This window comes from Microcaecilia unicolor, chromosome 7 (assembly GCF_901765095.1).
Source record: "Microcaecilia unicolor chromosome 7, aMicUni1.1, whole genome shotgun sequence".
NCBI lineage: Eukaryota > Metazoa > Chordata > Amphibia > Gymnophiona > Siphonopidae > Microcaecilia > Microcaecilia unicolor.
This window is the reverse complement of record NC_044037.1, coordinates 232,790,712-232,803,209: the sequence shown is the minus strand read 5'-3', so window position 1 is coordinate 232,803,209 and position 12,498 is coordinate 232,790,712. Positions and strand designations below refer to the sequence as shown.

The 12,498-nt window shown below is 49.4% G+C and overlaps 1 protein-coding gene across 1 annotated transcript in view; it reads right to left on the bottom strand.

The window, feature by feature from the left end:
- Positions 1-12,498, bottom strand: part of STK39 (serine/threonine kinase 39) — a 479,134-nt gene that overhangs the window by 329,671 nt on the left and 136,965 nt on the right. Inside the window, exon 4 of the mRNA XM_030209520.1 lies at positions 5,174-5,315. Within this exon, the coding sequence (XP_030065380.1) occupies positions 5,174-5,315 (142 nt within the window). The remainder of the gene's footprint in view (positions 1-5,173; positions 5,316-12,498) is intronic.

The following is a 12,498-nucleotide window of genomic DNA, read 5'->3' as shown; positions in this document are numbered from 1 at the left end:
GAGACAGGAGCCCGCAGGGGTGTAATCTCTCTGGAAGCACACCAGACTTCAAACTGGCGCCAAATCCTGGCATAAGCCACGGAAGTGGAACGCTTGCAGGCTTGCAGGAGAGAGTGGTAATTACTTTATTGGAATAGCCTCTGCCTTCCAATTGCGCCCTCTCAATCCCCAGGCCATAAGACCAAATCGGCCGGCGTCCTCCATGGTCACCGGACCTTGTGACAACAGGTTGGGAACCAGAGGTAACTGAAGGGGATCCTCTACGAGCATCTGTCGGAGGTCCGCATACCAAGGCCTCCTGGGCCAATCCGGGGCGACGAGAACCACTTCTTCTGGATGCAGCCGAATCCGCAGGAGCACTCGCCCTATCAAGGGCCACGGAGGGAACACATACAGTAGGCCCGGAGGCCAGGGTTGAGCCAAGGCATCCAACCCTGCCGCGCGAGGATCTCTCCGTTTGCTGAAGAAGCACGGGACTTTGGCATTGGAGCTTGTCGCCATTAGATCCATCACGGGCTTGCCCCACTTGGCACATATCTGCAGGAACACTTCGTCTGCAAGTTCCCACTCCGCTGGATCAATCTGATGCCTGCTTAGATAATCGGCTTGCACGTTGCTCTGACCTGCAATGTGAGCTGCCGACAGAAACTGAAGATGCAGCTCGGCCCAGTGGCAAATTTGTTTGGCCTGCGCGGCTAGAGCTCTGCACTGAGTGCCGCCTTGTCGATTTATGTAGGCCACTGCTGTCGTGTTGTCCGACATCACTCTTACAGCCAATCCTTCCAGGGTCACTTGAAAGGCCAGAAGCGCCTGAAACACTGCTTTCAACTCTAGGAGGTTGATGGACCACTCCGACTCCTCGGGTGTCCATAGAACCTGGGCATGCTTCCCATTGCAATGTGCACCCCAGCCTTTCAGACTGGCATCTGTCACCACTAGGCACCAATCGGGGAGCGCCAGCGGCATTCCTCGCCGCAGCATGCTGTCTGAGAGCCACCACTCCATGCTGAGTCGGGCCGCAGGGAGCCAAGAGAGTCTGCATTGGTAATCCTGAGATACTGGAGACCATCTTTGGAGTAGAGCATACTGTAGAGATCTCAGGTGCGCTCTCGCCCAGGGCACCAGTTCCATGGTGGCCGTCATCGATCCAAGCAGCTGGACAATGTCCCAAGCTCGCGGGCGGGGAATCCTCATGTGCAGACGGACCTGATTCTGAAGCTTGCACCGCCTTTGCTCGGGTAGGTACACATACCCCGAGGCTGTGTCGAACCTGGCCCCCAAATATTCTAGAGACTGCGAGGGGGTCAGGTGACTTTTGGCCAAATTGACGACCAAGCCCAGAGATTGAAGTACTGAGACCACTCTGGCTGTTACATGCTGACTCTCTGCAGCAGAGTTTGCTCGATTGAGCCAGTCGTCCAGGTACGGGTGAACCAGAATACCCTCTCGCCTTAGAAAGGCAGCTACTACCACCATAACCTTCGAAAAGGTGCGGGGAGCTGTGGCGAGGCCAAAAGGCAAGGCCCGAAACTGGAAATGCTTTCCCATCACCGCAAACCTCAGAAACTTCTGGTGCGGGGGCCAAATTGGAATGTGCAAGTAAGCATCTTTCAGTTCCAGAGACGTGAGAAACTTCTGGCTGTACCACCGCAACGACGGAGCGCAGGGTTTCCATGTGAAAATGCAGCACTCTCAGGGACTTGTTTAATTCTTTTAAGTCCAGAATAGGGCAAAAAGACCCTCCTTTTCGCGGCACCACAAAGTAGATGGAGTAGCGGCCGCAGCCGTGTTCGGCGGGAGGTACCGGGGACACAGCCCCTATCTGAATCAGACCTTGTAAAGTCTCCTCTACCACCGCCCATTTGGCGGCAGAACCGCATCGGGACTCCACAAACACGTCTCTTACAGGGGCGTCGAATTCTATTCTGTAACCGTCTCTGATCAGGTCCAAGACCCACTGATCTGAGGAAATGTTGGCCCACTCCTCGGCAAAGAGGGAAAGACGTCCTCCGATGACAGGACTCGAGGAGAGGGCCGGCGCACCATCATTGAGAGGGTCGCCCCTGAACTCCAGGCATTCAGCCAGTGGCTGTGGAACGTTTGTCCGAGCGAAAGGAGTTCCTCTGCTGAAAACGGGCACGAGAAGTGAACCCAGCAGAACACCCCGGGTGGTACCTTAGAGTTTCACGGAAGCGAGGTCAGTAAGAGGAGTGGACCGCCGCACCCTTAGAGGAAGGCCGAGGCCTATCTTCGGGCAAGCGCTGGGGTTTAGCCTCACCCAGGCCCTTCACAATTTTTTCCAACTCCTCACCAAACAGGAGAAGGCCTTGAAAGGGCAACTTCACCAACCTTTGCTTAGAGGCCATGTCCGCCGCCCTATGCCGTAGCCAAAGAAGACGGCGAGCTGCCACTGCTACTGCCATGAGTTTAGCCGAAGCTCTGACAATATCATAAAGGGCGTCAGCAAGAAAGGACAAGGCCGACTCCATCCGCAGAGCCACATCTGAAAAGGGCTCCGCTCCATCACCGGGCTGTTCCACTGCCTGTTGTAACCAAGCCAGGCAGGCTCTAGCAGCATAACAACTGCATGCAGACGCCCGAATAGTGAGACCTGCAATTTCAAATGACCGTTTAAGTGCTGATTCCAGTCTACGGTCTTGAATATCCTTCAGGGCAACACCTCCTTCAACAGGGAGGGTAGTTCTCTTTGTCACAGCTGTGACTAGGGCATCCACTTTAGGCATAGCAAAGCGAGCCATATGCTCCTCACTCAGAGGGTATAATTGCCCCATAGCCCTGGAAACTTTCAAAGGTCCCTCGGTGTCAGCCCATTGAGCCCAAATAAGCTCTTGGATGGAGTCATGCAAAGGAAAGGCTTGAGCAGGCTTTTTGGTACTAGCCATCCTAGGATTCACAGAGGAGGCTGTGCCACTGGCAGGGTCCTCAATAGAGAGAGCCTGCAGGGCATCAGAAATAAGCGCTGGCAGCTCATCACGGTGGAAAATCCTCACCGCGGAGGGATCGTCCAGATCCTGATTCACTTCTGCACCAGACTCTGGCTCCTCAGGCCATGAAGGCCTGCCAGAGTCCTCCGAATCCTCACAGCCTGACCACGGGGGGGGGGGGGGGGGGGGGGGGAGGAGGTGCAGCACTCTCTGAAGGGAAATGAGCCCTTCTGCGCTTCATAATCTGCCAATTGTCAGGGAATAACGCCTCAGAGGATATACCCAGGCTAGAATCCACCGGGGGGGCATTAGAAGAGGCCCGTGCCGGGCTTTGTGGGAGAGCTCTTTTAAGCATGTATGCTTTATGCATTAATAAGACAAAATCAGGGGAGAAAACTCACCCTGGGCACCCAGATCTCTGCCGGGGCTAGTAGCTCCCATATCAGCCTCACTTCGAAGCTTCCCTCTGGGCTCAGGACTCTCCGTCTCAGCGGAGGTCGCGCCATGTGGTAAATTCAAAATGGCGCCCGCTGCCAGCTCAGAGCGCGAAGAATCGTCGCTCGCCATGCTCGGGCCGGCTCTAACGTCTGTACACGATTTACAGAGCCCCGCTACTGATCTGCGCTTGCCACACTTGGAACCGCGCTTTACTGTCTCCGCAGCCATCGACGAAAACGGCGGTAAAATTCGAAATAGCGGTTCGCGCCAAAATCGCCCCGATCACGGGCCCACCCCGGAGAAGTCAGAAAACACTCTTACCTCACTGGACCGAGTATCACAGCTCTGGTCCCACAGAAAAAGGCAAGGAAAAACCTCTGTTCCAGCGTCTAAGCCCCAAAGCACAACGCAACTTTTTTTTTTTTTTTTTTTTTTTTAACGCTGTGAGGAAAGCAGAGGTAAATAGAACTCCGGAGGCTCAGGTGAGTAGGAAAGGCAGGGAAAGGGCGAACCTATGTGCCTGCATACACTGTTGGTGGGGAAGGACAGGGAAAGCTAAGCAATGTATCCACATCCACGGAGGTATGGGTAAGGCAGGGAAAGGCCAAATATATGTGCTTTTAAAGTGAAGCTGCTATAGCCTCCAACACCCCTGCTAACCACTGGCAAAAGCACAGGAGCAACCTCCAGGCAGATTTTAGATGGAGCTCGAAGAAGCTACAGCCAGTCTGCTAGGGGAGATAGAGAATACTGAAGAGAGGCAGTGGAGCAAGCTGGTATGAGGCACTGAAAAAAGTGTGCTCTCTATCTCCCTCTGCTGGTTGATGGACACAACCCATCTGTAATGGCTGCATCTGCTTGATGACAAGGAATCTAGGAGTTACCATCGACCAAAATCTTACACTCGAAAGTCATGTGAAAAATACAACTAAGAAAATGTTCCATTCAATGTGGAAACTCAAAAGAGTAAAACCTTTCTTCCCAAGGATTATTTTTCGCAACCTAGTACAGTCAATGGTGCTGAGTCATCTAGATTACTGCAATGCACTCGACGCTGGCTGTAAAGAGCAAATCATCAAGAAACTTCAAACAGCCCAGAACACTGCAGCCAGACTCATATTTGGAAAAACAAAATACAAAAGTGCAAAACCCTTAAGAGAAAAACTACATTGGCTTCCTCTCAAAGAATGTATCACGTTCAAGGTATGCACCCTAGTTCATAAAATCATTCAAAGAGACGCCCCGGCCTATATGTCAGACCTTATCGATCTACCGCCCAGGAATGCTAAAAGATCAGCTCGCCCATTCCTCAATCTTCACTTCCCTAGCTGCAAAGGACTAAAATACAGACTAACACATGTGTCCAACTTTTCCTACAGGAGTATGCAGTTGTGGAATGCACTGCCACTCAACTTAAAAACAATCTTTGAACGAACTAACTTTCGTAAATCTCTAAAGACCCATCTCTTCAACAAGGCTTACAACAATTATCAATAACAAACTGTAACATATCACCACTTTACCTTATATTCTGAATGATTTCTCACTATATCTGTCTGCTTAATTCAATTATGACATCCATGCTTCTATGTAATACCAATTGTATCCTTACCCGGGAATGGCGAATGCCATGACAGAACATTGTAAGCCACATTGAGCCTGCAAATAGGTGGGAAAATGTGGGATACAAATGCAACAAATAAATAAATAAATAAATGCATGGGGTTTCTTCCTGTATCCAGGATGATTACACCTCTGCTTATCACTAGACAGTGGAAATAGTAACATACCTGTGAATCTGACCATTGCGATGCAAATAATCTAAGCCTTCCAAGACTTCTTTAAGAATAGTTGCTATTATTGCTTCCTCGAGGACTCCATTTTTGTGATCTCCTCTACCAACAATATGTTTTATTGTATCCAGCATTGAACCTAAATTGATAATCCAAAATTGCAGGTTATATTCAGCATTAATACTACCAATTAAACACACACACAGTAACCTAAAAAGGAATTGCTAGAGAGCTCCAAGAGCTTATAAATTTAACAGAATTTTATAAAGAAAAAAATACATGTAGCATTACAACAAAATCCTACCTCGTCTCCAGAACACATCCAATATTAATTTGTTCCAACAATGGTTTCCACATAGCAATCACATTACTAGAGAACTTGAAAGTTTTCAGGATGACTACAATGAATATGCATGAGAGAGATTTACACAGTGCTTTTTTTGTAGAAAAAAAGGTGCTGGTACTCATTATGGGCGGGGTCACCACATATGGCTCCACCCCTATGATAGCCACACCCACATTAGCCACACCCCTTATACCAGCCATGGCGCATATAAACAGACATCATTGAAAATATACTAGTATAGGAGAAAAACAATAACGTGATTTTTTTTCATTATAAATCATTTCTGTAAGATGTTACAGCTCCAGTATACCCAGTGCAAAATGTAAATTCTCAAATTGGACAAATTCCAAACATTAAAATGAAAATAAAATGATTTTTTTCTACCTTTGTTGTCTGGTGACTGTTTTCTATCCATACTGGTCCAAGTGTCTGATTCTGCTGCTCTCTATCTGTTCTCTTAACTTCGTTTCCAGGGTTTCCTTTCCATTTATTTCTTTACTTTCCCCCTTCCATGTCCAGCATTTCTCCTCTCTCCCCGCCAACCCCTCCATCCATCCATGTCCAGCAATTCTCCTCTATCTCCTGCTCTCCTCTCCATCCATTTCCAGCATTTCTCCTTCCTCCCCTGCCATCCCATCCATGTGCATCTCCTTCCTAACTTCCCTCTCCTCCATCCATGTCCAGTATGTCTCCTCTCTCCCCTGCCCTCCCCTCCCATGTCCAGTTATTCTCCTCTCTCCCCTGCCCTCCCCTCCTCTCCTATCCAAGTCCAGCAATTCTCTCTTCCCTGCCTTCCCCTTCCATCCATGTCCAGCAATTCTCCATTATCCTCTCTCCTCTGCCCAGCAATTCTCCATTCTCTTCTCTCCCCTGCCCTGCCATCCCATCCAATCCATGTCCAGAATGATTCTCTTCTCTCCCCTCCATGTCCAGCGATTCTCCTCTCTCCCCTGCCCTCCTCTCCTATCCCCTCCTATCCAAGTCCAGCAATTCTCTCTTCCCTGCCTTCCCCTCCCATCCTTGTCCAGCAATTCTCCATTCTCCTCTCTCCCCTGCCCTGCCATCCCATCCATGTCCAGAATGATTCTCCTCCCTCCCCTCCATGTGCAGCGATTCTCTTTTGCCCCCTATCCTCCCCCTCCCTTCCATGTCCAGTGACTCATCCCAGCCTCCACCTGCCCCCGAGATCATTCAAACCCCAGCCCCACTCTCCCCTGCCCGCTCCCTTCCTTTTGCTCCTGGCTGTATTCCCTGCCTTACAAAACTTTTCTTTTTTACCGAAGTCGCAAACCGGCAGCCCGAAGGCTGAAGAAAGCAAACAGCAGGCAGGCTCGCCTCCTTGCATCGCGTCGCTTCGTTTCCCTGCATTCTCAGCGCGTTCCGCCCTCGAGGAAAGGAAATGACATCAGAGGAGGGCGGGATGTGCTCAGAATGCAGGGAAACGATGCGACGCGATGCAAGGAGGCGAGCCTGCCTGCTGTTTGCTTTCTTCAGGCTGCCGGTTCGCGACTTTGGTAAAAAAAAAAAAGTTTTACAAGGCAGGGATCACGGCTGGGTGCAAACAGCAGGGAGCGGGCAGGTGAGCCCTCGGACCCAGAAAAAAGGTGCCAGTACGCCATACCGGCGCGTACCGGCACAAAACAAGCACTGGATTTACATACAGTAAGTGCACACAAATCTACTGCAGACATTCTGAAAACTTGATTGGTTAGATATGTCCCAAGGACTGGGTTAAGAACCACTGCTTTCAAGCAATGAGCACTTCAAGTTGTCATTCACTGACTCAGTGGCTTCAGTGAAGGGTTCGTAAGGGAGTCACATCTCTCTCTGCCCCACCCTCGTGTCAAAACGTGATGATGTCGAGGGTGGGTAATCCTACTATATAAATGAAGAGCGCGGCACGTCACAGGGGGGTGGAAACAGATTAACCAAACCGGCTTCCTTGCTTACAATGGACTACATAGGCTCACTTCCACTCTTGTCTATTAAAGCCTCCTTGGGCAGCTCTTTCTCCCTTCCCCCCCCCCCCCAAGTCTTACAGCTTTCGCGTTTCGCCCACAGCCTCTCTACAGTCCACGTGGTCATTTTCAGTGCCCTGAAGCTTTCTCCCTCCGGCACCGGCAATTCAGATAGTCAGCCTTCTGCCACCGTCGGGGTCTCTCCTCAGGCGCGTCCCACCTACTGTAATGCAACGTCCTGTTTTCCGCAGAGGTGGGACCTGCCTGAGGAGAGGCCCCAATGCTGGCAAGAAGGCTGACTCTCTGAATCGCCGGTGCCGGAGGGAGAACGCTTCAGGGCTGTAAAAACGTGATGAGAGGAAACCTGATTTTAACAGATCCAGCTTCACTGATTTCGTCATGCTAAGGATCCAATATCCTATATAATAAAATGCACCTCCAACATTCTGAAGCCAAGAAAGTGAAGCCTTAAAGCCTTGAAGCGTTCCTGCAACATTCCGGAACTATGTGTCGTCAATTGAGGAGATGGAGCCTTACAGAGCGCACGAATGCTTCACTTTCTCACACACACACACACTCTCTGTCTCTCACATACACTCTCTCTCTCTCTCTCTCTCACACACACACACACTCTGTCTCTCACTCTCTCACTCATTCTCTCTCACATACACACTCCAAGGAAAGGGGGGCATGGAACACGCTGGGGAGGAGAGGGAGGGGGGCATGGAACTCGAAAGGAAGGGGGGGCCAAGAACTTGGAGGGGAGGAGAAAGAGGGAGAGGAGAGGAGAGGAGAGGGAGGGAGAGGAGAGGGAGGGAGGGCCTGCACCTCGGAGGAAGGGGGGCCTGGAACTTAGAGGGGAGGAGAGGGAGGGAGGTGGGAGGGAAGGAGGGGGTCATGAAACTCGGAGCCCCAAACACACACACTCACTCTGTCTCTCACATACACTCTCTCTCACACACACATACACTCTGTCTCTCACACACTCACTCTCTCTCTCACACACACATACACTCTGTCTCTCACACACACTGTCTCTCTCTCAAACATACACACTCCGAGGAAAACCTTGCTAGCGCCCGTTTCATTTGTGTCAGAAACGGGCCTGTTTTACTAGTATCAGGATAAATGGCAGTTTCTTCAATATGTTAATTCCTTTGATCCTATCTCCATAAACTACAGTCAATGAAAACATAGCTTCACCACTAAGGTACTTAATGGAAGTGTGTAAAGCATTTTTTTCTCACTTTTAAGCAAAACATCTTTCTATTGGTATGCATACTTGGAATGCTTGCAATACAAAGGACAGTATGACTGTAGCCAATAGGTGAGTGCCCACACTCTCACACACACACACACACCACTAAACTGCCCCCCCCCCCAACATCATACACAAACTCTGACACCCTCCCCACCCCATCCCCAACACCACCACCCACCCACATCATACACAAACTCTCCAAGGGACAATCAACAGACATACATTCCTTCAAAACACCCCACAATCATCATACACACTCCACTCCCATCCCCTTAATACACAAACTCTAAAATGGAAAATCAACATCTCTATCTCTCACTCAGACACACACACACTCCCCCCCAACCACCTCCACAACATCATACACAAACTCTGCCACAGTGAATCTAGATCTCTGTCTCTCACTCCCCCCCCCCACCCACTAAATACACAAGCTGTACCATGGAGAATCACCATCTCTCACTCACACCCACACACACAACCAAACTCCACTCCCTCCCCCACAAGAACATACACACACTCTGCCATGGAGACAGCATCTCTTTCTCACTCACACACACACACACAAACACTCCCACTCCCACCCCCCTTAATACACTAAAAGGGGCATAATCGAACGGAAACGTCTATCTCCATGGGCGTTTATCTCCGAGAACGGGTCCGTGAAGGGGCAGACCGAAGCGTATTTTCGAAAAACATGGACGTTTATCTTTTTTTGAGCTGGGCGTTTTTGTTTTTCAGTGATAATGGAAACCGAAAGCGCCCAGCTCAAAAACGAATAACTCCAAGACATTTATTCGTGGAAGGGGCCAGGATTCGTAGTGCACTGGTCCCCCTCACTTGCCAGGACACCAACCGGGCACCCTAGGGGGCACTTTTACAAAAAAAAAAAAAAAACAAGGTAAAACAGCTCCCAGGTGCATAGCACCCTTCCCTTGGGTGTTGAGCCCCCCAAATCCCCCTCAAAACCCACTGCCCACAAGTCTACACCATTACTATAGCCCTAAGGGGTGAAGGGGGGCACCTACATGTGGGTACAGTGGGTTTGGGGGGCGGTTTGGAGGGCTCCCATTTACCAACACAAATGTAACAGGTGGGGGGGGATGGGCCTGGGTCCACCTGCCTGAAGTCCACTGCACCCCCTAATAACTGCTCCAGTGACCTGCATACTGCTGCCAGGGAGGTGGGTATGACATTTGAGGGTCAAAAAATAAAAAGTTGTGAAACGGCATATTTTGTGGTGGGAGGGGGTTTGTGACCACTGGGGGATTCAGGGGAGGTCATTTAGGGCACTTTTTGGGGCCTTATTCGTGGAAAAACAGGGTCCAGGAAAAGTGCCCTAAATTCTCGCTAAAAATGCATATTTTTTTTCCATTATCGGCGAAAGGCGCCCATCTCTGATCGCCCGATAACCACGCCCCAGTTCCGCCTTCACCACGTCTTCGACACGCCCCCATCAACTTTGTCCGCATCCGCGACGGAGTGCAGTTGAAAACGTCCAAATTCGGCTTTCGATTATACCGCTTTATTCGTTTTTGTGAGATAAACGTGTATCTCCCGATTTGGGTCACAATATAGGCGTTTTTCTATTTCGATTATAAGCAGGAAAGTCTACCAAGGAAATTCAACATATCTCTCTCTGACTCACACACACCCCCACAGCCCCCTCCCAAAAAAACACAAACACATACACTGATGCGGAACACCGCTACCACCCCCCCAAGAATGGCAATGCAGATTGGTCATCATGCAACCCAACACACTCCCAACTACGGGGCTAAGGAAAGGGAAGTTCAGGGGAAGAAAGGCAATTGTCCCCCCTCCAAACTCTCTCACACACAGACACCGCTACCCTCTCCACCCCCCCCCCCCCCCCCCCCCCATCATACACAAACTCTGCCACCCTCCCCACCACCACCCACATCATACACATACTCTCCAAGGGACAATCACCATCTTTCTGTCTGTCACAGACACACATTCCCTTCCACCCCCCCCCCCTCCCAACCAACATCATACACACACTGTACCATGGAGAAACAGCATCTCTCTCTCTCTCACTCACACCCCCCTTAATAAACAAACTCTAAAATGGAAAATCAAGGTCTCTCTCTCACTAACACACACACACACTCCCCCCAACCACCACCACAATGTCATACACAAACTCTGCCATGGTGAATCAAGATCTGTCTCTCACTCACACCCACACACTCCCCACCCCCCAATAAATACACAAGTTCTAACATGCAGAATCAGCATCGCTCACTGACACCCACAACCAACACAAAGAAAAAAAAACAGAAAAACAACAAATAAGATATTACACATAATACAACAAAGTAAATTATTCATTAGCATGACAACACATTTCTCCTAACAATCCCTTTCAAAACATTAATTGCAGGAAGCCAATTCCCTGCTAGCGCCCGTTTCATTGGTTTCAGAAACGGGCCTTTTTTCCTAGTATATATATATATATATATATATATATATATATATATATATATATTACATTGCTTTGATATTAGGGATTGCATGATAGACCTCGGAACATATTCAAATATGGGAAAATTAGGTTCTTACCTTGGTAATTTTCTTTCCTTTAGTCATAGCAGATGAAGCCATTACGTATGGATTATGTCCATCAACCAGCAGGGGAGATAGAGAGCACTCAAACTTTCTCAGTGCCCTCTTGGCCAGCTAGCTCCACTGCCTCTTCAGTATTTGAAGCTTCCAAAGCAGTATGGCAAACTGCAATGGGAATCACAAGAGCTTTCCTCACAGCGAACGATGGCCCATCATAAGGGCATGAACTCATAAAGGAGGGAATGCACATCCTCCTGGAGGGAATAAACTCGTCCTCCTTATTGTATAAGTGGAGGGGAACACACGCGCCTCCTGGAGGGAATCACACATCCTCCCAACACACTGGAGGGAATGAACTCATCCTCCTATTTATAGAACTGGAGGGGAACACACGCGCCTCCTGGAGAGAATCAACACATCCTCCAAAAAAAAACATGCTGGAGGGAATGAACACATCCTCCTAAATTTAAACTGAACATGAATCCTGAAGATTGTTTTCCAACTTTCTCCCAAGGAAGGAACTTCAGGAAATTAGAACAGAACCTGAAAAACAGATTCACAGCATACAGACAATCATACAGGGAGGGCTCATGGCTTCTAAAGGAAAGAAAATTACCAAGGTAAGAACCTAATTTTCCCTTCCTTGTCATCAAGCAGATGAAGCCATTACGTATGGGATATAACAAAGCAATCCCTAGATAGGGTGGGAACAAGCCACACCACGCTCTAGCACTTGTGCACCAAAACGCGCATCCCTCCTGGCAACCACATCCAGCCTGTAATGTCGGGCAAAGGAGAGCTTAGAAGCCCATGTTGCTGCACTGCATATCTCTTGAAGAGAGAGTGCTCCAGTTTCAGCCCAAGAGGAAGAAATCGCTCTAGTAGAATGTGCCTTAAAGGCTACAGGCGGAACCCTGCCGGCCAGCAGATAAGCTGAAAAGATAGTTTCTTTCAGCCAGCGGGCAATAGTGGCTTTAGACGCTGGAGACCCCCTGCGAGAACCGGATAGCAAAACAAACAGATGATCAGAAGTCCTGAAAGAGTTAGTAACTCGCAGATACTGCAACAGAGTCCTGCGCACCTCCAAAAGGTGCAGCTGCCCAAAAGATTCTGGAAACTCTTCCTCTGAAAAAGAGGGCAAGAAAATAGGCTGGTTTAGGTGAAAGGC